Below are 27,003 nucleotides of genomic sequence, written 5' to 3' on the forward strand. Positions count from 1 at the left end.
ATTTAAAAAAAATAAAAATAAATAAAAAAGAAAATTAAAAAAAAAAAAGTCATAGGACTGACTTTGTTTTAATATTCAATTGATCGGGTTTATGTGACCCAAAGATTTGGTAATAAGCGTCAGTAAGCATTAATTTGCTTGTTAGTAGGGGTGTAAATCGCGGGTTTTGTCACAATACGATATCATATCGGTACAAAGAACCACGATACGATATTTGCCGATATCTTAAAGCCTGCTGTGATTCATTCACGATACATCACGATATAGTGCTCTACGATCGATATAGAACAATATCCTGATTTATAACAATTCATACGCAAAATCAACAAGGTACTGCAAACTCTTTATTTAGGAAATTACAAGAGTATTTTAGTATACAAAGTGCTTATTTTAACACTGAACTTTATCAAATTCCTATATTTTTTCTCATATAAGTAAGTAAAGAAAAATGAATATTCTTTCTTTTTTTGTAATACCATTAACTTTAAAGTGCATTACTGAACTATTTAATTACAAAACAAAAATAAGTTCTTTATAATGAATGTAGTAAACATTACACCTTGACCATATGTTCTAATCCAAATGCAAAAAAAAAAACATTCTCTTGCAATACCAGAGAAGTTTAGAGTTTTTACTTAGCATTTGGGGGGAAAATGTGCTCACGGAGGGCGTCGTGTCCGTGTTGTTTTCGCTGCCGCTGCTTGAGGGAGAGATGTCGTGTTTTTTCTTTAAATGTGCGGCGAGATTTGTGGTGTTCCCTGAATATCTGATCACCGCATGGCAGGATTTACAAACTGCACGTGTCTTGTCCGTTGAGCCATCTTTTCTTTGGAATCCAAAGTGCTTCCAAACGAATGACTTGAAGCCCAAAGGGGAGCGAATTTCCTCGTCTTCTTGGACACTAGCCATAGCACCAGCCCAGGAGCCGCGTAGTTGTCGGCTCCCCTTTCACGTGCCTGCTCTGCTCACAACACAACACGCCGCGCACTGCTCCCGGAAAGAGGAAGCAAGCAACAATGAACTGGATTTCAAAATAAAGTCGCGTCTAATGTCCGAGGTCAAAAACGGGCGATATAGATCGATGTTTACGTTTAGCATCGATGCCAACAAATTGTAGAGCATTATATCGATTAATCGATGTGTATCGATGAATCGTTACACCCCTACTTGTTAGCGGCCAAAATCAGCCTGCACAAATTCTGTCTGAAAAACGTTTGTAATTGCCTATAATTGCCACAGGATGGTGACAAAGCCTTTTTTCTACATTAAACAAGGCAATGGCGTGACCAAGAAAAACATCTAAGTGGAAAATTTAGAATGAATTGGAAAATTCTTAGATTCTCTTGTTTTCAATGTTTTATTAAAAAAATATTTCATTTCACAATAGTGTGACAGGGAATATGCGACAAACATTCGTGCCGACATCCTGACGACAACGGGAGGGACAAAATATTACAATCAGCGTAAATGTCACCATCTCCAGCATGCTGACTCCTCATTACATCTCGCTTGAGTCACAGTGCGCCATATGGTGAGAGCTGCATTATCCAAAAATATATATATAAAATAGATCAGGAGATTAAGCGTCCCCTCCTGCAACTTGATGACGTTATTTCTGGATAATACTTTGTTTTCAGCAGGGGTGGATAATTGATTCTTTTGAATTTGTCATATTTAAAATCACAGGCCTGAGTTCTCGGCTAATGTACCCAGGGACAACAGGATGGCGAGTGGTGATGATGATAGTCGTGTTGGTAGGGGAGGTGAAGCAATGATGAGCTTCCAATCGTCAGGCCAAGCGAGTCCTGTCTGTGGCAGACGATAATGTGCCTTGTAAACGGCCGCACGTCCCGGGATAATGACATGGCGAGGCGCTCTGGGCTCTTGCCGGATGGCGCTAGTCTGATGGCGCCAATGACCTGTTCCCCGTTTAGAGCTGGGATACGGGAGACACAGCACGGCTCCATTAGCTGTGCGTCATGGAGGAAAACACAAGGGCAAGGGGAGGAGGGAAAACAATACATAAGCACGAAGGGGACGTTTGAAAATGTTCTTTGTCGGCTAACAGCAAGCTGCCACTAATTTTGTCAAAAATAACCTAGCTAGCATTTGAGCTATTCTCGTTTAAAAGTGGAAGAGACCACACAGTATAGCCACAATTAACAAAAACAAAAATCAATTGAAACCGAACCTGGCAAACCTGTCCAATCCAATTAAAAATCACTGACCAATTTAAAATTTGCCAAGGGAACTGAGTCAAAAGGGGGTCGGGGTGTGCTGGGGATTTACAGGAGCTAAAAATGTAAATGTACAAACAAAAAGCGGGACGTCATTATGTAAAATATTTGCATTGATTGTGAGAATGTACAAATGCATCAGCATTCAAAGTATTTGCCCGTTACGTTTGTGAGCAGCCCGAGTCTGGTGCAAGGCACGCTCTAAATCCACAAGCTTGTCCAGCTGTCAAGTGTGAGGGTGGCGTTATGTAAATTAGGTACAAAATTACAAATAACAGAAAATTCACTCGGTTGTTTAATTTCACACTTCATGGGTGGGATGCAAAATATGTAGACAAGCAATTAGAATATTTTTTACGTCATGTTATATTTCTCTCTATTTGTAGACTAACAGCGCCATTGTAAAAAACAGACAGGTAGAGCTACAAGTAAGGAGGGGGTGGGGGGGGACTAAAGGCCGACCTATTCGTCAGAGCCGTTAACTCCAACCTGTTCTCCACTGGCAAAGCTTGTAATCATTTCCCCGACACGGCCTCCGGACACATCGAGCAACTAAAGCAGCGAAGTCCTCTCTCCTCACACCAGATAGCCTTGAAAATGGCAATCCTTCAGAGAAAAAAAAAAACCTCGCACAGCAAGCGGACAACTTCCAAGGATTCTTCAATTGCCACTGCCCGCAGCTAATTAGCGGCCGAAGAGACGCGCGCATCATTCTGAACTGCTTTTCCTCAAAAGGTCAAAGTAAAAATTGAAGATTCTAGAAGCACTAGGGATGGATTCACCACATCAAGGTCGGTGTTTTCGGTCCAAAGGTTTGATGTTAACTATCAAACCACCATGTATTAAAATGAAGGAGAAAGATGTCAGAGTTGATTAGAACAAAATGTATAAATAAAGGTTCCAAGACCGTTTTCAAGAATGTCTCAACAATTTGAACTGTCATGACATTCAGAGCCACCTTTTTCTAGGTACTCCTGTACTTACTTTCATTTTCCCCAAATCTTCTTGTTTGTACATCTCAAATTTACTTTCCACCCCCACAAAGCCGCTTGCCAGAGCCACGCTTTCCAAACTTCGAGAGCCTTAGTGTTCTCGTGTCGAGACTGGGTTGCGCGACAGCTTATCTAAATGAGGCATAGTAGAAGCGTGACATAATCACGTTGAAGGGATGCACGCAGGCTGCCAGGAACATTGCTGCGAGCAACTCCCGTGTATTGCATTAGTGATGATTTAGCAGGAAGGCTCCTCTGGCCCGCGGATTGCTTCTCCTGAGCCGCGGCCAAGCTCGGAAAAACCCGACCCCCTTAAAAAAAAAAACATCAGGCCAGGGTGCGCACTATTACACAAACACAAGCCCTGTTGTGCATAACCTTTCGCTCACAAAGCCCTCCTCCTTTTCGGTCTCCCCCCCAAAAAAAATAAATATAGGTCATTTCGGGACTAAAAATGGCTCTGAGCCTGAGGCTTGCCAGAGCATGAAATAGACTTTACAGCACGTCCAGCAGGAAACTTTGCTTTTTGTTGTTGCCCATTTTTCATCCCGCCGCATCACTGTAATCGGGCATATGGCGTGCACATCCACCCCCACAAGACCGGCCTGCCTCCTGAATAAGATATCAGCAGGCGAGACATGCACATCCAGAGTAATACATTTGCGACAATGATATCCACCTCTGCCTTTCACTCTTGTCCTGCGCTGATAAGCACGAACGGATGGATTTCAAAATGCACGGCCTAATTATTTCCAGCATCCTTTCACAAGCCCCACAATTTGAACATTTTTTTGCTTTCTAGTGTAAATGCTCAGCGTAACGTTTATATATCACCATATCAATATTGCGTCCCACCCCTTGTGCTAATATAGACTAAACTAAGAGCAAAGCTAAAAGCATCTCAAAGGAGACATTTTTGCAGCTTTATTTGCTTTCCACGCACTCAGCAAACTCTGAAATATATATATTTTTTTCGCCTTTCCAAGCATTCTCGCCTCGTGAGTCTTAATGTTTCAAACTACCGCGTCTGAAAATGGCCTCATGTTTATTTAAACTTCAAGGGCAGCGGCGGGCGGGGGTGCACGCCTGTGGTGTTTTCCTCCATCCAGCCAGCCAGCCAGCAGGCCGACCCTGGAGCCACTCGTCAGGCTAGGCTGAACATTCAAGAGACTTTAGGGGAGGTGGTGGGACTTTGGTTAGACCGGCGGCGCACACCACACGCGGCTGTGACGTCGTGCAAAAACCGCAAACCAAAGGGTGTGTTCAATAGAGGAAATTACAGGATGGAAAAAAAAAAAAAAAAGTGCTTTTCTCTGTGTTTAACAAATGCGCTGAAACAGCAAAGATTACACTCAACACAATGGGATAGGGTTGATTTTAAGAATACTCAAAAACTCTAAATGTGTTCATTGTGAACACAGACGTTATTAGAGGGTGTGCACACTTGTGCAACTTAACTTAAATAAATATTTGTTCCCACTAGTGGAAAAATCTGTGAAATGGATGCCTTCGGGCGAATTTTGTAATATCACAAAGATTGAAACCCACTGCATACCTTATGGGTTTTCACTGAGGAAAAAAAAAAAAAGCTTTTTTTTTTTTTGTTTTTTAGAACATTCCAGGAGGTCTGGCGTTAGGACAGATTTAAGCGTAGACAACGTGCGGATCTCGGCCAAAAGTCGTGAAAGATCAAAACGGGAGGAGGAGGAGGAAGAAGGAAAGCGGCCAACATCAGACTCGGTGGATCCAATTTTAGTGTGAAGTGCGGCCAAAATGGTCCTACTGGAATGTGGAAATAATAAAATAACAGTCAAGTTAGAATGAATAAGAGTGCAAACACAAGTGTATATTTCTATATATAGATATATAGATATATATATCTTTTATTTCAATAATTAAACCCACTGAAAGTTGCAAGTACAACTTTTGAATGAAAGGCACAGGAACAATCAGACAACGCTGATATAATAATACTCCAAAGGAAACGGACAGTACAAAAGTGGACAGTTAAGTCACGCATGTACAAACTCCTCCAAGCGGGGGGCGTTGACGTCACTTTTCCGGGACCAAGGAAAACGGATCGGACACAACGAAGAGGCATGTTCAAAAAAAAAAAAAAAAAAAAAAAAACCCCGGAGCCAAACGATTCTTATTCTTTCCTATTCGTATTGCTTTTCCAAAACACCCTGCCAGCCACGTCCGATTCACAACATAGAGAGGGGTGCGAAACGAGACATTTGAAAAGTATTCTTTCCCAGAGGTTTTCAGTGAAGGGCGAAGGAGATGCTGCTGTTTTGGTTAGCAGCCAGGTTTAAATGGGCATTTGTGGCCACGTTTTGCCAAACTAAAAATAATCCACAAAAAAAAAAATGGTTGCGGTGGAGGGACAAGTTTTCTATTTTACCTTCAGCCTCTTTGGTTTTATCGTCACGGGACTGTGCAGTTCTCTCCTTTCTTTTTCCTATAAGAGTATCTGTTGTTCTCACCAGTTCCTATTCACAAAAGGTGGTAGGGGGGGGGGAGAAAACGACGATGATTGCCGCCACCACCACGACGGGGACAGACCCTGCGAGCGACGCGATTGATTGGAGCTGCAGGCTATTCGGACTTATCTGAGCTGCCTTCTCGGTTCCACCTGACGACAGGAGATTCAAGCTACCTCTGCCTTCCCTGTGGCACGCTACAGAGAGGAAAAAAATAAAAATAAGATTGGTGGTGCAGCAAAAATGTTAATGCAGCATTTTAAATGCAGCCATGAAAGAAAGCGGGGATAAAAAAGGAAAGATCCCCCCCGGGCAAACTTTCATAGGTGTTCGATTCAATGTTGTCATGAAACGTGATGATGAAATGAGGCGGCAAGACGGCGGAAGCGTGTGGTGGGTGGGGCCGGGGGGGTGAGGTCAGCGTCGCTTGATCGCACATGTTGCATTAGCCTGCGAGCAAAGTGTCGCTCAGAGCCCGCCCCCTTCCTTTTCAAATGGTGCAACCATCCGAGAAGGTTGCTCCCGATTTCTATCCCGCATTCTGCATTGCGCTCCCCAGCAGAATCTCGTTAGCGGCCGACTCCTCTTTTCAGGCGGCAAAGCCAGTCAGTAAATCAGTCCATGAAACCGAAGGCTCTTCCGTAGACGCCGTCCTGCTCCTGCGCAAAGGGGAGCTCATGACATCAAGGATCTCAAAGAGTTCAGAGGCGCCCGGGATCCAGTCTGCGGGCGCGTCGGACCGACGCCGACTCCGTCCATTACCTGGCGGGCGAGGAGGCGGCCGAGAGCCGCGTGAGGTACTCGCGCAGTTCCTTGGCCGCCTGGAAGCGTCCGTATCGCTTCTTGGGCTTGGTGCACTCGTCCAGCAGCGCCTCCAGCTGGCCGTCTTTGGCTATGTGGGCGGGCGGATCGTGGAGGAGGCCCCCAGTGGTGCCGCGCCAGGTGGCATAGCGCGACAGCAGATTCTGGCACACGGCATAGTAGTTGTGGTCCACCATGACCCGGGAGCATAGAGAGTCCTTGGAGAAGGACAGGCAGGCCTCTCGGTCGCACTCCTCAAAGCGGCTCTCGTACCACACGTCGTAGCTCTCGGGTTTGTCTGTTTGGGGAGGGCGGAGGCACGTTACCGGCACATCGCAATACCAGTATACATTGTTTTTTTTACGTTTTCTTGCCACCACAGGATGCAAAAACTCACTCGGCTTATCACAGCAACTCAATTAAACCATCAAGTGCTGCCCTGCAAGGAAATGAGTCCCACCAACGTTCCCCAAAATAGGAGGGGCGCATCAACATCAATCAGTGAGGTTGATTAAGACAGATCTCCTCGCACGCGCATTGAAGCAAAGGTGTGCACTCAAGCACCGAGGTGAGGTGACAGCAATTAATGTTCCCGCACTTGATTGACAGACGGCATCAAGAAAATGAAGCACTCCTCTTGGCCACACTAACGCACGACAGCGAGGAGATTCTTCCCAAGGATGAAGCTGAGTGTGTGGCAGGGAGGGGAGGGGGGAGCACCTCATAACAGAAACCAAAAGAAGCTCATCACTTTCTTTTGTTGGGCTGATATCGCGGGCGTGACGAAACGTACGCTGTCAAAAGCGGAGAATATCATTTTCAGTCCCAATGGATCGGTGGAACAAGCGGTACAAACGTGCGAGGTCACGTCGTCTCGTTATTTCCCGGGGAGCGTCTTGTGAAAAAAACAACATAACGATTGAACCTCTACGAGACCGTCTCGTCAAGCTCAAAAAGCTACTTGACATTTGGGAACCTGAACGGACCTGGGAAATGCTCCAATTGTTTCGACATTGGGCCGTCTGTTCAGGTCCAGCCGGTACGCGCGCCTGCGACATTGTGAGACTGATTATCACCATCGCCGCCACTTCCACCATAAACGTTCTTGACGCGTCGGCCCGGGTACGCAGTCGGACTTGACAAGCTCTCAGCGGCTGTCAGACGGAGAACGTCAACGGGCCGGATTGCGTTTTAAGGCGAGTCGAAAAGACAGCGTGGCAACGCGGGGAACCTTCAGCTAGCAGCTATAAAAAGTAACAAGTAGCCCTTCACGGTGCTTCAACGCAACTCCATTTGATCATCGGAATGACTTCATCACAAGAATCCCTTTTTTTATATATACGAGTCCACACGTACTACACGAAAGCTAGACAACACTTGATATCTGTCATGGGGAGCACTGGTGGGGCCTTTGCATCTGGCGACACAACATTCCATCACCTTAATAGGATTTCTGGAGAAAACGGGACAAATCAAAAAGGAGTGACTGGGTGGTCCTCCCTTTCTGTGAAGCAGCAGCGGGAAGGAGGACCAAGGGGTAGGGATCTGTCACGCGCTACGTGTGATGTATAGCTCCGTCCTTGTTATGAGGTTTATTTCAAGAAGGTGAGGGAGGGGTGGGGGGAGACAGCTCGTTATCGAGACCATCTTTGCTTTGATGGAGGCGAGCGTGTTGAGGGCAGAAGAAGCTGGATGAGGATATTCTTGGCGGCTTGGTAGAAGCAATGCCCCAGAACAGCTCCGGCTATTTAACTCATTCGCTACCAATGACGGTTAAAGACGTCGATTTTGAGGAAACTCACTCTGCTTGATCAGTCGCTTGTCGGCCACTAGGACGTTCTCGGCGTCGACCACGATGACCTTTCCGTCGCGGGGGCCGACGGCAAAGTTGTCGAAGCTGACGTCGAGCAGGTAGAGGGCGAACTCAAAGTCGTTGTTGGTCAGCTGCTCGGCGATGTCCATCAGCTGCCGGGCCAGGTCCGCCCGCTTCTCCCAGGGCGCGTTGTAGTAGCTCCACAGCTCTTCGCCCACGTAGTTGACGGCCACCACGCGCCCGCACGCCCCGAGGTACTTGGCGAAAGGCCAGCCTTCGTCCGACGGGAAACTCTGAAGGGAAAACAAACTCCAGTTGAAGCGCAAATTTGAAAAGTTTAAAGAGCGGCCGTGGTCATTATCGGAAAAGCGCTTGTTGAATTTGCAACGGGAACTGGTTTTCCTCGCATAAAGAGAGAAAGAGAATAATCCCAGACATCAAACGCAAAGTTTGCCGTGCAGCCTTGGGTAACATTTGATACGCCGGTGTAAGCACAAGATTTGAGAATCTGCCAAAAGGAGCGCATGAAACGGAGCCAGCGATGGCTACAGCGGATTAAATCTAATAGAAAAAAAGCCGTCTTGCGTTCGAAGCCCCAAGCCGATATCTGCCACCTGCCATTACGGTAAACCTAACGGTTATTTGCGTCCGCCGAAAGTTTAAGTCGTCACCGTGCCCGTTTAGCAGTGAAAATGCGTTTTAGTGATTCAGCAAAAAAAAGTTCCTCCGAACCGAAGCCTCTAACAACAACAAACAAGTTGTTTATGCAAATGTATTTACAAGGAAATGTTACAAATAGCTGCTTTGTTGCCACTCTTCTCCATTAGCTACAACACACGCTGTGCTGAAAACACGGCCTTGTCATTAAAAGACTATTACCATTTCAAAGCGGTTCAGAGTTTAAGCAAGGCTTGAAAGAGAAAATCCAGATTGCACCAATGTGTTGGGGCTTCTCTCAATTTTCTGTCAAACTGTCCTTTTACGATAAAGTGTACCGGATGGGAGCTTCCTATGTAACGAATCCCACAAAGGCTGCTGTTCCTGGCAAGGCGGTCGAGGAAAGGGGAGGGGAGGGGGGGGGGGGACTCGTGTTTCCAAATCCTGAAACCCGATAGCGAAATGTCAGGGAACACGGAACGTTACTGTTGGCAAGGTGTGAACTACTCCTGACCGCCGTGTCGCCGGAGGAAAGTCGACGCTCTGCCGCCTTTTGGTGCCTGCGAGGAGGCTTTTACATATGCATGGCGAGCTCACCTTAAATATTGATGAAATACAAATTATTTAAACGTTATTCTCCCTGACGGTTTATCACAAATGCGGATTACATCGCCTGTATAGGAATGGAGTAAAGTGAGGCCGGGAAAGTTTTTGTGTGTTTCAAATGGGAATCGAAAAGGGCAGCGGCGCTAACCAGTATTGACTGAGCTCGAGAACACAAGCCAAAATAGGTCCAAAATAATTTGGTTCTGATTAGTGCCACAAAAATAGATCCAAGACCACACATGAAGCACAATGGGCTTCCACCGGGCCGTCACTCCTCTTGGGGCCCAGTCACCCTGTTTTGGCAAGGACTCCTTCTGAATTCTGCCCTTACTTTGGGGTTGACAGCCTTCCTCGACAAGTTTTGTAAAAGTGACAGCAAAGGGGAGCAGATATCCTTTGGTGACAATTTGGAGATTCCAGAGGAATTTGGGATTAGAGGGCCTAAGTATCTAAAATGGCTTTTTAAACATAGAAAGTGAAAGATTAGATTGAAGCTGGATAATTTGCTGGTATATCCCTATTAGGCCCGTTTCCTCTGACCCAAATGCAAACCTTGGATTGCGCCGTGTTGATGCAACTCTAAGCAGCTCTTGGCCATGTTGACAAAACTCGGCCCGTCCAACGGAATGGCTGAAGCGGCTTTACCGTTCAAAAAAAAATCCTCCCAAATTGAAGCCCCTGCAGCCAGGTTTGGCGGATGAGACGAGAATGGAGAAAGCCAAAGCTGGGAGGAGAGTAAAGCGGTGTACGTATGCTGCCTTACGAAAGCCTCTCTCCGCTCTTTGGTTGTCAGGTTGCAGCCTGAAAGGATACAAAAGCGGAGCGCCAGAAGCTTGGGGGAAGGGGGGGGGGGGGGGCAACGGATGATTACCCCGAGGCAACTTTCAGACTTCCTGTCAGCGTGTGTTACGAGAAGGCCTTCATGTCGCCGTCTCCTGCTCTTAACTCTCATTCGACGGTCTCTGCATACTCGGGTGCCATTTTCAATGAGGGGCCCGTATTTACGTGTGAAAAGCAAACGGGCCAACTGAAGGCCAGGACTAGCGAGCGGCGTACTTGAAAGACTCGACGACTTCCTATCACCGAGCTTGATAAATACGGCGCATGTCCCGCCGATCGCTCTCCCTCAGCGCTCTTTAAACGGTTACTCGGCAGAAGCCATTACCGTCTGCAATGAGGCGTTGAGGAGGGGGGGTCGGTGGGCGGGGACGGACGAAATGAGTTGGATACACTTCTCTGCCATCTCTGAGCAGATCTGAGAAGTTTCCTGCAAGAGGCGTACGAGCGCACAGGTGGTAAATTTTACTATTTGTGTCCCCCGGAGACGGCGTGCATTTTAAATGCGCTGAAAATGCAATTCTGGTTACGACTTTTTGTGATGCCAAATTCTATCCCTGCCAATTGATGACAATCTGCTAAAGTTGGACATACGCCGTATATTGTTCAAATTGTGGCACGTGGCACTGCACGGGTGCTGGAAAGTAAACGCTAACGACTTAAGCTAGCGTCATCTAGCATCTGAGTCGTACGTAAAAGCGGCTCACTGTCAACACCCCGCATTTAATGAGCTTAATGGGGCAACCAGCACAATGTCTAGTCCAAAGCTCTGTTTGAAATGCATAGGCAAGTAAATTGCTGTTTTACTGTCACGCCTCCAAAGTGGCAATTGAGCAAGAACACAGGATGCGAGTCGTGACATGCAGTCGTCGATTCACGATGGACCTCTGTTCCGAATTCGGAAAATGTCGTCGTCATCCAGTAAATACGATCTAATACGAAGAAATGTAATAAACAAGACTGGCAAACACACACACACACACACACACACACACACACACACACAAGCAAGCTTGTTCTTATTGCAGGTGACCTCGCAGTGACTTCTAAGGGCAGCTCTGGCTAATCTAATGTAAAAGGTAGAGCCGGTGCACAACAGCGGCATTGAGCGGGGGGACGTGTGTGCTTTCCGCTCCCCTCCCTTTAATACAACAGACGAGCTGGCGTCCTCCCGGGGGGTGGTGGGGGAGGGAGGGCGTCAGAGTGGGCTGAAATGAAACGGGGCCACAGACAAATAGGCAGCCTCGGGAGAAGGAGGATGAAACGAATGGAGCGAGCGGTGCAGGGAACACACACCTGCGTCCTGACATCCGCTGACAAAGACGTGCCCTTCTACGGGACAACTTGGGGGAGGGCACGGGCAAAGAGGCTCTTTGAGCGTCAACCCAAAACTGTATCCCGCCGCATATGAATGAGAAAATGCAACGTGACCGGGGCTGATAACAACCTCTTTTCAGGGGCCGAGTAAACATCAGCTGCTCCCAAGATATCGCCTTGGCTACCCCGCAAGAACACTTGGCCAATCAAACGCCAGTGAGTAAACGCTGTGGCGCAGAGCTGCATTTATACATGAAAGCTTTGTGTGTATATATAACGAAAAGGCTTGGGCTTAGCAACGATGGCTACTTAGAGGAAATTAGTAGCTAGCCACAGCAGTAGTTAAGGGTGCGGTTGAAATTCTCTGCATTTTCTGTCCTCGACTAAACCCCGGCGTTTTACGAAAAGCAAGTCAGGACAGGACTCTGGAGGCCAGTCCCGAAGATCAAATGCTAAGTGTGGAGGGCAGACGTGTTCGTGTCAGACACAACAACAGAAGTTTCTTCCGGCTATGACTCAAGATGCTTTAGAACAGGGACTCATCTCTTAGGCGGAGTCAGATGTTCCTCTGAAGCCAGTCGGGGGGCGGGAGGGGTGACATTTCTTATTCACCTTTTGCATACGGAGGATGTGCAGCGAGCCCCTTCTGGCATTTCGGGGGCAATTTGAAGTCTCGAATCCAGTCTGGTAGCCCACAGCGAGCGCTCAAGCCTCACTAGGGAATGGGCTTTAAAAGCCCCGTCGTCGCGGTCGCACACATGCAGCGAGACATTTCTATGTCATCTGCCCCCCCAAACTTGCTCACTGGCCTCTTTGCTGCTTCTGCAGTCTTTTCAGTTTCTCAAAGTAAAATTCCGAGTCAGCAAACTAAGTTAGAGGAAAAGTATTTGCTCAAGTGTCTGAGCGTAGAGAGACAAAGGATGCGGAGTGTGGTTTGATTCCGAGTAGCCTCAGTCTGCCTCATTACGATGGACGCTACTAACAGCAAAGTCACCCACCACCCTCTGCGGGAAGAAGGAAAATTGTTTTGTAAAGACGACCTAGAAAGGAATTCAAAGGTCTACTTTACATTTGAGCCTATTGAACATTTGAAATATATTTTTCTTGTAATTGGAGTTGGTTTATTGTGACGACTGCAGTCTCCCCCCTCCCTCCCGGAGTGATCCGCACACTGCTTCCTTATTCGCGCCAAAGCTCCTATCAAAGCATATCAATTTGCTAAGCTTTAACACAAAGCTTGAAAATCCCTTTTAGATACGAGTTTGTGGCTCTTGCACAAGACACTGCTTTGATGCAGTCAGCGAGTCATTTTTGCCCGGCCTTTTAAATGAAATGTCACACTTGGCTTTAAGCATGTTTTAAGTATACTGGAGAATGAAAATGAAGACTGGGAGTGAAAAGCGAGAGGGGAGGGGAGAGGGGCCGACCTAGTGGTTTCTAATGATAACTGTGTGCTGACCTGAACCCGAGCCGCTGCGCACAGACCTCATAAATCCCCTTTGCTGGGAAAGCCAGGAATGTGTAAAGTCAAAGGCGGTCGTTGTTGAATCCGTCTGGGTGGTTGTGCCGCCCACGCGGACCGGGAAGGAACCCAACCGGAACTCGAAACTAACTTCCGAGGGCTTGTACGATTGAGGTCTGCGTCGAGGCTCGCGTATCGCAGAGCGGCAGACAATTATCTCAGGGGACGGCAAACTGCTGCGACTGACCCTGTGATCAGAAGCTCGCTGCGGATAGAGCAAGTCAGTATTTAAGAGAATTTAATGAACCAAACAGTCACGGAGAGGTTCCACTGTCCCGAGGCAGCTGCACTTGCAGTGACTACGAGTCAATGTGCTGCATTATCTGAAGGTATTTTCTCTGGCAGGAAGTGCCAGTGGTGGATACAACAGTGGCTTGCTTGGCAAGCAGGCATGACAGAAGGAAGCTTGATTTGGGGGGTAGGGGGAGACCCGGTGTGTGGTACGGGGTGCTTCAGACCACCTAAGCAAACACAGCTGCCATGTGTGCATGTGTTTGTTGAGGATTACGGTGACAACGGGAGGCAGGCTCATTCAAAATGGGAGAAAAGGCCACAAGGCCCTGGGCTTGTAGGACACAGAGCGCCGTCAAACCTTTCCCCGGCCCCCCGCCTTCCAGCGGGGACGCCATCCAATGAGGGCATCCAAAAGGGGAGCTGGGCCCGGATAACTCCCTGTCCTAACAGGATTCAGTCTGTACACAAAGGCCTAGAAGAAGAATGAAAAGGGGATTGGGAGCACTCGAAGCCGGGTTAAGCGGCGTAAACAACTCTGCTCTTATGCGCTAAGGAGTGTCACTGTCTCTGGGAGGCAGAAAGCAAATAAGATATTCATCACTATTTAGTGATGGACCTCAGCCACTTTAAAGGATGGGAGGCAGACACGCCACGCCGCAGGACTGAAGGCGAGTCCGCAATTATGAAGTAAATAGTCGGAAAGTATAATTGGCCTTGGATTGCATTTGGCATGTCCCGTCGAGTGTGCCAGTGGAAGCAGAACCATTTCTTACTAATAAGAAATGTTTAGGAATCGGCTCCTTGCTCTACGATAAATCAATTTTGGGAGGGTCGTGTTTCAGGTGTCACCTTTGCCCCCCACCCTGAGCCACAAGCACCTTCCGTGTTTATTTAAGCTTCAGTTCCCAAAGGTTAGTCTTGTGATTGGGTATGTAAAAGCTCATTAAAATAAAAAACAACACAAAGAGACAATCCGCCCCCCCGTTTGGGGAGAAAACAAACAATGCAGGCAGACTGTTTGTTGAAAGCACATTGGGTCTTTACTTTCACAGTTCCGTTAAGCGCCTCCTGTCAGGAATCTTAGCAGGCATGAAAGATAAGGTCATCTATCAATGTGTGTGCTTCTTTTTTTCTGCAATGCGGTGTTGGGTGTCAGATGTTGTGCGGGGAAAAAACAGATGGCTACGCGACCAGGACCGTTCTGATGAGCATGTCGGTGTCAGCCGAGGACTGGGTGTTAAGTGAGGAGGTGGTTCTTTGGGATGGTGGCAAAGGGGAGGGAGGGTTGGGAAAGCGGCATAGATTTGAGTTTGGAGGAGATGAGAGTGCCGCCGGCTGAGTGAAGCCCACAGCCTGTCACTTCATATTCTCAGCTTCACTGGGCAAAGCGGAGCCCAGGACCAAAAAGGGTGCGAGCGCAGTCACATGGTCCTGGCCGCCTCGCAAGGCTTAATGACTTGGAACGGAAGACCGAGGCGAAAATCAAACTCGTTTCCAATTGGACCAGATGTACTGTAGCCCATCAAATCACCTGATGAATCAGTAAGTCGTTTAGCCAAAGGAAAGGCGCCAAATTAACTGCAAATGGGAAGAAGCTTGATGACTAAGACTTTTGGGAGAGGGGGGCGAGCTCAGCGTTTCTAAATACATACATCCCAAGGCATGTTCCATCTGAAAAGGGAGTGCAACGAGCCTTCGCCTTTGTCGTGCTACCCGATCAGAAGCGATCTGCTCCTCCCACGTTTCATTTCATTTCACATGGATTTTAAACGGCGCTTATATGTGGAGACATCGTGTTTTCCCAGAACACAAATAGCGCCGAGGAGCAATTTTATCATTAAATCATGTTACGACTTGGCTCGGCATCAAACAACTGACAAATTACCATCAACGAACTGCTCCCAATAATGTTTGTCAACTGGACCGGTCAGTTGCTAAGGAGCCGCTTACCTGAACATTGCGTAATCTTTGCTCGGGATAATTAGAAGGAAGCATTAGGGCGTAGTAAATTTGTGCATTTCACGGAGCCTCCCGTGCCTGAACCCGAGAGGCACTCAACAGTGCGCAAATAAATGTTCACGTTGGCTAATGCGGCGGAATGCTCACTGAGCCGTCTCCCGCTGTAGTGAAGGAGGAGGGCCACATTGCAAGCGCAGCAAGTCGGTGTCGAGTACATTGCGGGGAGAAGACGGGTCCATTCAAAAATGCCTGAATGATCCACCGGAATTAGCCCCGGGCATCTCTCTAAGACACGATTTTTGTGTAGACTAAATGATGATGTCACCATTGAATGAGACGTCAAATCAACGGGCATCATGTGACTTGGCATATCACTACCGTTTTGATTTAACCGTGACCTTAACTCCACGTAGATGTCCTGCAGAAATGACACCTCATTGGATAGCGATGATATTTATCAAGCCAAAGTAGGAAACAAGCGCTAGACATGGCGCCAGGCTTTTGTATTTCGCCGACGTCATTTTTTTTTTTGTCATCTAAAAATATTTATTCCCCCTCGGCCAAACGGTCTGGCACGTGACAGAGGAATGCAAGCTGTGTTTGCGTATGCCTTGCATATAGCACGGCACACAGAAACGGGCCATTGTTGTCCCGAGCCAAAACAACAGAGCAGATTGTTTGCCACTGACAAAGGAGGTCTGGTGTCTCATCGTGAAACAGGGCCCATTTACTGCCAGTGGCTACAAAAGAGCAAAACCACAAGGCATTCTGTGAGAGTTCAGAGCTCACAGTAGAAATGTTACGCGCATTATTCAAGCGAATAAAGCCGGAGGAAAGTGAAGCAGTGGCAAACAATGGCGGCAGGAAATCCGTCGTACTAAAGACGGTGAACCTGAAAATTGTAACTCTTGGGGGTGACAGCCTCTGCTAAAACAAATTGAAGCAGTGGGAAGAAGATTTTCATTAATTCTGTCCTTGCTTATCTTTTGTTAAAATTCAATCTCTACCAGGCCGGTATCACCGCTGGCCAAAACAGACATCCAGGTACCGCTGCATGTTCATTCTATACATTAATTCTTTATAGTCCACTCCTGCCCAAGCTTGGCAGAGGGTCCTTCGGTATACTTTGACCAGACAAGCCGTCAGATCTTTTTACCGTACGTTGTCGATGCCAACCATCTGCTACATAGGATCAACGTACCCACGTGACCCGAAGGTCTCTCAAACACGCCACAGATGACAAGGTGTCGGGATGAGCCACGTGCAAAAGGAAAACACTGCCAAGGGCAAAAGAGTAGAGGGATGCATGCGGCTGATGGGAAGGTGTGATGTGTTGGTGTCTGATGTCTTTAGCATTCCATTTGCGGCTCCAAATCACGTAGCCTTTGGGCTAGGGGGAGGATGGCAAGAGGCCACGGCGATGGAATAATCCGGAGTTTGTGGAGCATATATTCATCCGCTGACAAAAAGAGAGACACAGGCGGACAGAACAAAAGAAAAGTCAGAGAGGAAAGCACGAGCCGGGAGAAACGGGCATTATGGATCAACTGGACAAAAGCTGATCTCGCTTTTTATCTTGTGGAATGCCGGGAGGCGTCCGACATTATGAGTATAAAAAGGGGGGCGAGGGTTGGAGGTCAGTTATTGAATGTCAACACGGGCTGCGACCGTCGTGGTTCTGTCGAGACACGGTCAATGACAGATTGAGATTGGAATTGATCGGATGCTTGTATATCACACAGGGAGATGGAAAAAGGCCGCGTCGGTGGAGCTTTTCTGGCAACCGGGATGATAGAACACTACATTCCGAGCACAACCTCCCACAGATGACGGCGGCCCACCGGACAGAGACACTTATTCAAATTAAAAACAACTTGGACCATTTACAGATTGCAATCTTGAATAATTCAAATCCGCCCTACATATGGTGTTAAATATGCAATCTTGCCGCCAGCAAAAACCTCTCATCTTTCACGAGGCCACGGCTCTCAAAACCTTGAGAGGATCGCGAGCATTGCCAAAGGTTCTGAAAGGGTTCCTCCCAAACCAACATCTATACATAGAAGGGAAACAAGCATACTGTACTGGTGAGCTTGTCCAAAGATAACCCCAAAGGATGACATTGCTTCAAAACACCTGGAGCCATAACTCTGTCCTATCAAAACAAAAGTTAATGGGAACAACAGTCGAAGAGGGAACTCACCCTCCTCATAGGTCTGAATTGTATCAATGCTCATAATGGAAGGAAGGTATATTTATCTCAGTTCCCAAAGGCATTAAAAAAAATCGGGCTTTCTTTAGTTCAGTGGTTCCCAAACTTTTGCAGGCTGGCGCCCCCTTTGGCTCCCCAGTGAATTCCTAGCGCCCCCCCCCAAGGACCGGCATTTATATAAATAAATAATACATTTATATAAATAAATAAATAATACATTTATAATATCATTACCATTACGTTGAATTAGTGGGAGCACTGAGTTTGTTTCTCAGAAACGAGCCGGTCCCATCTAGACGTAATCGGAGACAATGACACCCGAAGTGATTTAAGGTTTGTCTTTTATTGCAGGATGCTTGGTCTCCATGTGTTGAAGCAGTTTTGAATGCTTCACTGCCTGGTTAGTTAGCCTGTCGCCACATATTAGCTTTGCGGGCTCGACTGGGGAAACATGTCACGTGACCGGGACGAGTGTCTTGACCTGAATTAATTGATCGTCGATTAAAAAAAAAATTCTGTGCGGCTTGGCGGCCCGGTACCAAGTGACCCACGGACCGGTACCGGTCCGCGGCCCGGTGGTTGGGGACCACTGCCCTAACCAGCTCAACACAACACAACACGGCGCGTTCTGGCGAGTCCCCAATTTCATGTTGACTTGAACTCAAGATGATGTTGACCGCCAGAATGCGGTTTTTATTATAAGATAAAATTCTGAACATTACAAGATTGAAATTACAAACCTGAGCTTTTGCTTTTGTAGTCTATGCTGTCGGATCTGACTGGGCCAGAGCGGCGTGTTGTGTACAAATCGACTGCCGCCCCCCTACCGCCCCTTTCTTCCTCACCGCCCCCCCAGATCTTTCCACCGCCCCCAGGGGGGCGGTACCGCCCACTTTGGGAACCACTGCTTTAGTTGGTGCCTCGCCACTTTAGATGAGGATGGTAACAAAGATTTAACCTCCTAGGTGAAGGTAACAAAACAATACCTGCAGGACAAGTGGTTCCGGGTTGAATGCCAAGGTCATGAGCAGCTGCATTCTCTCCGTGTCCTTCAGGTTCTTGAGGAGAAAGCTTCCAGAGTCTTTGGTCTCGGCGTAGCGTCGAACCACACGGTCCAGCAGACGCTGAGAGGGGCAGTGTACCAGGTCTGACCAGCCCTCTACCACCTCTGGAGTAAGAAGACGAACGTCGCCATTGATCCTAGCAAATTCAGTTTTGTACATGGCCTGGATGAGATCGCAGCGAGGCCTGCCCGTGGCCCTCTTACAGATCTTTTGGTCTATCTCGGCCAGCTCTTGGTTGGAACCCAGCCGCTTCAGCACGATGCGACGCGTGCCTTCCCTGGGCTCTCCGTATTGGGCAAAGTAAACATTCTTGACGTTGAAGATGTCGAGGAAGCGCAGGCGCCCCCACGTCTCAAAGGAAACCTGACCGTTCATGAATTTGCGACACCAGCTGGTGCCGAAGCAGGCGGGACACTTGTTGAGGTTGATGAAGCGACGGTCCGTGAGCTCGTTCTTTTGGAACGAGGCGAACAGGTTGTGGGTGTTCATCAGCAAGATGACAAACAGTCCCACCACAAACAGGAGCTTCAGACAGCGGTACACGCGGCCGAGTTTGAGAGGGAGGAAGCGCAGCATGGTGGGGACGGGACAGAAGTGTGGTCTCGAGGGCTTCGGCGGCCGGGAGCGTTATCCAGATGGCTGTCGGAGAGTTGACTTCAACGCCTCTCCGTCATGGCGCGTCGGGTTGGCGTCTAGAGCCACAAGCTGGGGCGAGGCTGGCAGTCCCTGCAACTGGCCGGTGAGTCATGTTCAACCAAGCTTCCTGTTGACGGGCTACTTTCAGCTAGCAAGCCTGGACGCGAACAAAAACAAAGAAGAGGAAACTCATCAGAACAGGTCACAAGAGAAAGAGAAATTGCGTAAGCATCCATTTTGATCACGGCTTACCGGTAAATGACGACTTAATGTGCGCTACCTTGAAAGAGGCCCGTTTCCTGAGAAGAAGCAATTGCCAGAGAAATTCTAATTGTTTCATCTGAGAACTTTCCATACCTTTGTCCACAAATGAGACAGAAAGTGGCCGACAAAATCAAACCACCAGTGCCCGTTTGAACATTTTCTCTCTAAGAAAATCATTTTATGGGCACTCACAGTAAAACGATAAATAAAAGCAAGGCGATGGTGAGAATATAAAGGCGGCTATCAAACCAAGAGTGAAACGCCTTTCTCTCGAGTGCAAATAAAAAGGTGCTCCTCATTCTGCAATTGTATCACTTTCCTATACAGCGCTGCGTTGTGAAGAATGCAAGGTCCAATCTCTGATCAAACTTGTCCTGCTTTGATATGCTTTGAAAAATGGCCCCTGTTACTGTCCCTCACGCTCGAAAAATAAATGCCATCGGGAAAAATCGTCTCGCCGTCTGGCACAAAGGGGTCGTGTCAAGAAATAACCGCAGAACAAAGTGACTCCAATCTGGAATCGGGGACGGCGGATCATCCAAGACCAAATCATATTAGATTCCTTTGAGCTTTAAGATGCTTCCAGAAAGACAATGAGTCCAGCCATGCAAATTAGCCGTCTTCAATTAGAGCTCATTAGGACATGCCTATTAGGACAACAGACTAGCAAGACGGCGCGGCTAACGAGCAAGCAGATTAGCATGGCGTGCGCACACTGATTCTTTGTGTTCGGTCCTTCCAGTTTAGCTGCCGAGATGTGGCCTCACGACGGAGAGCTCCAGGCGGCCAAGTAAGCGGTGACGGCTGGAGCAGCGGTGGGGCCTTCGATAAGGAACTGCACCCACCGCCATCTGAGCCTAGCTAGGCTATAACGCTAAAAATAACCCGAATCCAGTTAAGGGGAAGTAGAGACGGCGGCTGCACTGCTTGTTGTTTTTTTGTTTTTTTTTTCCAAAAGAGGACACAAGATTTATGAATGCTGTCTGTCTGCACTTGCCGTAAAAACTCTGAGCATATAATGTACCATAAACAAGATGGAAAGCCTGAATGGTGATCTGTCACATCCGGATGCCATTCCGTGATTTATGAAATCATAAAAAAAAGACATCACCACTTTTAGCGCTTTACGAGTGAATAATATCCAAGGCACATTTAGTATACAATGACAGCAGTGCAATACTGTGGAAAAAGTACATGGTAATCCTTTACGCTTTTTTTTTTTTAAAGTCTGAAACCTGCATAACACTGAGCAAGCTAAAAAAAAAAAATTGCACCTCAGCATCACGCTGACTTCCACAAAATGTCTCCAGTGTGATGAATGAACAATAAAAAAATATATAACCCCTCAGGAGTGGTGCGCATTCTGCCCGTTCTAAAACGCCAACACAATAATTTGATAGGGTCCCAAAAATAAAAAATATTCATTTGGGAAAGGAAGATGAATCGGCGGGGAGAAAATAAGAACAGCCAACAATAAAACGTCGATATGAGCCGAGGAAGCATACCGTTTACATTTCACTACATGGAGCGAGGGAGTGAAGGGGGGGGGGAATGGAATATCACGCTGCTCTAAGATATCGAATCAAAAGCCATTTAGCTCCCGACACAGGCGGTTAGGGCTTCGACGTCGCAGCCCAGATCTTGTGAGTAGATATGAGTTTTAATTCGGATCAGCAAAGGACTCAAGGGAGGGAGCGGGTAGAAGTCACTCATCTCAACGGCGAGCTTGAACCGACAGGTAATAAGATGAGCGGAAGGGCGGGCGGCTAACAAGCTAACACGTAGTGTCTTGCCGTCTCTCAAGAGAACAAGTGTTAGGCCTCAATTACCTACGGAGCGTTACCTGGATTATGTCGATGACCTTGTTAATTGGCGCGGCGAAAGGATAAATCGCACGCAGCAGTTTTGACGAGATTGTGAACAAGAGGCCAGCGGAAGCGTTAGCCAAAATACATAACCGTCGCTCTGATTCTTTGGAGTTCACATTGGCAAGGTTGCCCTCGAGAGGGTAAAGGCCACATGACGGTGTCGGGCGCTTTGTATTCTGCACCAGATGTGAATCAAAAAGGGCGCCAGCCTGGTGAAATTTAAGGTTGGGGGCAAACCTCATTGTACCCATGGTGTCAAATTAGCCCCGCTCTCAGATCTCACCCCGGCGACATCTCGTCTCTCCCTTGAAGGGAGGAGGAGGGATACACAATACCAAGCGGAAACCCTTGTTTAGAATAAGCATCAGATTGCCTAACGTAGGGGGTGGTGACTTTTCCTTGCTACCATTTCTCGGGTGAGCATGGAAGAGAGGCAAAGTAAGGCGGGCAAATCAAAGGGCACCCCGCTCCTCATGCATAGGAAATGAGCCTCGCGTGCAAAATGCAAGTTTCAAGTCGGGGCAGATGCCAAGAGACGCAAAATGCCTCATTAGCAGGAGAGAATAGTGCCACGATATAGCGATAGCTAGGCCTCGTGTTGACTTAAAACAGAATGAAAGGTTGCGGATATTCCAATATTTCAACTCGTCTTCAACATTTGACAGGATAAGCCAGATAAGATCGGGAATTTCCTCCAGGGATAATCTCCGCCGTTGTTCGTCAAATCAAACTGGATTGAGATTAACATATTAGAGGGCTCGGATGCCACGGGATAAATCAATTGTCTCGGTGGCACCTGCGGGGAATTTTTAAGACCACATGCGGGCACAAAGGCAATCGTTGATATCACGTCATTAAATCTTTTAGTCTATAAAATGTCAAATTGTCAGCCGCATTCCGATTGTGTCAACCAACTGTACTTTAAATGACAGAGCAGACTCACCTTTTGGCAATGGTACGCTCCAGCATTTTTCTTCAGCGCACCGGCGCAAAGGTTAAGTGCATCCAAATATTCAACTGAATCGCATTCGCTTTAGAACTTAAGTCTCAAAGCCCACACATGAAAAAAAAGCGTTTAACGGCATTTGCTGGCGGCTTTTGCCGCAAGATCAGACGAAGCTTCCACTTTCCCACCCCTGCTGTCATTGCGAGGCTCCAGTTGCCAAGGTTATCGACTGGGGGAGTCAATAATGTTTGATCGCAAATACAGACCAAAAAAACCCAACTCACAGGAGAAAGCGCGCGGGCGGCTTGCAATGAGAGAATCTTAACGACAGCAGCGTTTTACACTCCTGGAGGAGCATTTTTAAAAAATCAGCACCAATTAACAGCAGCCTCCTCTCGCAGGGGACATTATTAATCCGGGGATCTATTTGTTTTTGAGGTTTTCGGGGTTATAATGTGCTTGACTGTTCAGAGGATAGCATGCTAATTTGGATTGATTTTAAGACTAACCTGATGTTTAAAGGCTCAAGAAAATCAAATGGCAGTTAAAACGAAAATAAAAAGATTAGAAAAGTTCTATTATGCAAGGTGGCATGGAAGTTGCATTCATATCCAAAAAGATCCCGTCTCGTTTTGAATCCCGGCACATTTCTCTGACAAATAAGCAACCCGAGTCATGCAAATTGATGTAAATTCTGCTGCCAAGTGCGTTACAAACTCGCAGTCGGAATATTTTCAAGAAGGAGTTCCCGCACTTGGGATCGGTACCCCCAAATGTGACTGACTGACTGACTGACTGACTGACTGGCTGGCTGTGGGAGAAAAAATGTTAAAAGCTACTTTATTTAATTTATAGGGTGTTTTAGACACGTGATCCTGTCTAATTTAGATCTTGCGCTGAGACACAAATGTTGCATCTCTGCATTTCAAACACTCCGTGTGCAAATGCAACGCAACCACACGGTTTTACCATCGTTATTTCAGTTTTTTTGTTGTATTGTGTTCAAATCGAGCTTCAAACGACTCACGGAAGTTCTTTTTCTGCAAAACATCACACAGAACCGTTTTAGCGGTTATGTTACCCGTCTTGTCGCCGCTCGGGGACAATGGGGGCATCTGATAAGAGAAGAAATGCTCTTATCGTCTGCTTTCATCGGAGAAAAAGAAACTAAAGTGTCACGCGAAGCCTCGTGTAACAGAAAAATCACGAGCCAGCCAAGTCAAAATTGTACAATCACTTCAATGGCTTAAACATTAAGGCTGAAGTCGAACTGACGAACCGATGGAAGCCAAGTTGAAGAAAAAAAACAACAAACCTGAGTGACTTTTCTTTCTTTCCAGGTTAAATGTGCAAAAAATATCAGCAGACGCTAAGCTCTCACGCGATCATTCTTCAAAGTTGGTGCGTGGGGTGATCAGGACCACATCAAGGCAACAAAATAACAACAAAAGGCAGTTTCAACTGGGCTCGGTTCCCATCGATCACAACACGCGAGCTTCTGCTTCGTTGCAAGTAGCGGCTCCCCCAGTGCATGTAGCCAGCTAGCCTGCTAGCCGCTCAGATAAACAGTTAGGATGTCGAATCTTAACTCTTCGTAGACCGGCTCGTCCTGCGTCCTCTTCACAAAAGAGCCGAGCGTTGGCGCAGAGCGTGGACGTCCATGAGTGTCCGCGGAGCATGGGTCTCTTTGCATGGGCAAGAAACGTGCTCCTGCTCCGCTCTTCTCGCCCGAATAGCGGCTCTCTACTCGCCTAGTCTAACCACAATAGAATCTCTAGCGACTCTTTTCAACAGCAGACTTTTTTACGACAGCCTACGTCTGTTTACGCTCGTGTTTCCATAGCGACTCTTCCCATGTTTGTCTCGACGGAACGCCCCCCCCCCTCCCCCGAGAACAAAGTTTGCCCTAAAATGCAACATTTTGTGAACTTCAGGTGAATATATCTACAAGTTAATTATTAATGTTATTCAAGAAAATATATTGTTTAATTGATTATACGGCCCCCCATGGAAAATATTTTTTTTATTACTACGTTGTCCTTTAAAAAAAAACCAGAATCCAAACGCACCATATGGGGACATTTACAATAATAAGCGAGCCACTCGTTTGTGCAACCGAGACAACACTTAGATAATTGCACTCCTTCATCACAGAGACGATGTTATTACTATCGTAATCAGCGAAGTAATGCACATGGCAAACACAATTCACACTAGCCGAATGACTAATTGATTAATTAGCCGCTAATGGCTGGATCACTCGCACCGAACAGGACAATGACAGCGGCGACTCGATATTTCCGGCTTAACTGAGGCGAGATCAACCTTTGAACACCGGCATGAATTAGTTTGCAGTCACCGCCATCTCCTGGTCAAAAGTAGGAAATGTTTTTTAAGTTCTTTGCAGTAATTTGCGGGGCAACTATAAATGGTTCCGAGATTTACCAGGATCACTCAACGCAGCACAAAATGTTAGGGAAATAACTATTTAAAGTCCCCATAAAAGTTTGACATATGCCCCAAAGAAGAGTCGAATTTTGCTCACTGTAAACACTTTAACGCTTATCATCCAACCCATTTTACTACCCTGCAAGTCTACATTGTGTAGAATTAAATATTTGCATGGAAGGTGTAGGGGGGAAGCAACGTATGGTAAGTTGCAATGCCTTTTAGTTTGTTTTCATATGACACTTGTTGATGGATTTGTTGCATGAAGAACCAACTTTAATAATAATAATAATAATAATAATAAATTATATTTATAGTGCACCTTACATTTAAAAAAAAAATCTCAAAGTGCTACAGAAAATGCCTTTTTAAAAAGGGTAGGGCATTCCACAATGTGGGTGAGACAGAGCAGAAAACCCGGTCTCCTATGGAACGGAGGTTAGTTTTGGGGGTTTTGAGGAGGTAGGTGTTAGATGAGCGGAGATTCCGTGTGGAAGACTGGAGAGTGATTAGTTCCTTAAGGTAAGGGGGTGCGTTGCTATGGATGCATTGATGGGTCAGCAGAGAAATTTTATATTCATTCCGAGAGGAAATGGGAAGCCAGTGTAGTGATTGGAGGATAGGTGTGATGTGGTCGTATTTGCGCACTCTCATCAGGATCCTGGCGGCGCTGTTTTGGAAATATTGGAGCTTTTGAAGGCTCTTCCCAGGGATTCCGATGAGAAGTGCATTGCAGTAGTCAAGCCTGGAGGAGACAAAGGCGTGGACGAGTTTTTTCGCATCCTGCAGTGACAGGGTGGGGCGGAGTTTGGCTATATTTCTAAGGTGGAAGAATTATGTTTTACAGATGTGTTTGATGTGGGCCTCGTAATTGAGCTGGGGGTCCATTTGCACGCCAAGATTGGTGACGACGGATGACAGCGGAATGTCCTGACCAGAAAAAGTGATGGTTGTTATTGGGGAGGATGTGACCTGGTGTGGAGTCCCGATGAGGATGACTTCCGTTTTGCATCTGTTTAATTGCAGGAAGTTTTCTCTCATCCACGCCTCTATCTCCTCCAGGCAGATGGTGAGTGTAGTGGAGATTGAATTAGGTGTTTTGTCCAGTTTTATGTAAAGTTGTGTGTCATCAGCATACTTTAGTAGTTTAACATATACTGAAAGGTAGTCCTGTTTTACAACCAATAAGGGAAAATGCGATTTTAATAGAATATCCCTGCAAACCTGCGCTGCCAACTTGATCCATCCAATATATAGGAGTCATTGATTGATTGATTGATTGATTGATTGATTGATTGATTGATTGATTGATTGATTGATACTTTATTGATCCTCAGGGGGAGGTAAATTCAGGTTGGGTATATAAAGACACACAGATGACATGACCGCAACTCAATAGGCTCCTATAAAAGGCTGCCACACACAACGGCGCCACAAAGAAAGCCAATAAGTGCGAAAGTTAAAAGTCATCAAAGCAAAGCAACAAGACAAGAACAAAGGAAAAAAGTAACAGTGGGCCAGCTGGTGAGAGGCCTAAATATTGTAAATGGTCCCGCCAACCAGCCCCCCTCAATACAAAGTCAAAAAGTCAAAGTCCATACCATAAGAACACCCCAAAAACACACATATTTGATTGCATTGCATTGAGATGAAACTGCCCAAGTAATCCTACAAAAAGTTGTGTTTTTTTAGTGTTAGCAATTTTTCAAATGGGTGGAGCCGAGGAGATGACCCTTGTTCCTGGGCCAATTGCATCTCCCCCACTCTACTGCTGCCTCATTAGCAAACGCTCGACCACACAGGCCATTACCAAGGCCCAAACCATTCTGTGTTGACTTCACGCCATTAAGTCGGATTCATAAGGGGACCGAGCTGGGGCAGATAAAGATTTCATTGCATTACCGAGTCCATTATGCCCCACAGGGGAGTTTGTGGTCCAATAAAATATAGTGAGCTGCTCGGCCGAACGTGCAATTATTGTATACACCGCACCAACGTGTGTCGCAGGTGACCCTTAAAATAAAGCCATGAGCGTTATGCATAATTGATCAGTAACAGTGTCTACATCAGTTTTTATGCAGACATTGTCATACCTCAGCAGATGAGA

At 46.9% G+C, this 27,003-nt stretch overlaps 1 protein-coding gene across 4 annotated transcripts; it reads right to left on the reverse strand.

The window, feature by feature from the left end:
- Positions 1-1,343: 1,343 nt before the first annotated feature.
- dipk2ab (divergent protein kinase domain 2Ab) lies at positions 1,344-24,251 on the reverse strand. Of its 4 annotated transcripts, none has more exons than XM_037280299.1 (5): positions 23,764-24,247; positions 18,657-19,527; positions 8,316-8,619; positions 6,475-6,811; positions 1,344-6,371 (listed from the first exon to the last, which is right to left on the reverse strand). In XM_037280299.1, exons 2-5 carry the CDS (start codon positions 19,308-19,310, stop codon positions 6,302-6,304), a joined length of 1,365 nt encoding a protein of 454 aa, XP_037136194.1. In that variant the 5' UTR covers positions 19,311-19,527; positions 23,764-24,247; the 3' UTR covers positions 1,344-6,301. The 4 variants fall into 4 exon arrangements, with proteins under 4 accessions (XP_037136194.1, XP_037136195.1, XP_037136196.1 ...); XM_037280300.1 differs by having other exon boundaries at positions 24,038-24,122; XM_037280301.1 differs by lacking the exon at positions 23,764-24,247 and adding an exon at positions 19,623-20,458.
- Between the last annotated feature and the right edge of the window lie 2,752 nt (positions 24,252-27,003).

This window comes from Syngnathus acus, chromosome 20 (assembly GCF_901709675.1).
Source record: "Syngnathus acus chromosome 20, fSynAcu1.2, whole genome shotgun sequence".
NCBI classification, from domain to species: domain Eukaryota; kingdom Metazoa; phylum Chordata; class Actinopteri; order Syngnathiformes; family Syngnathidae; genus Syngnathus; species Syngnathus acus.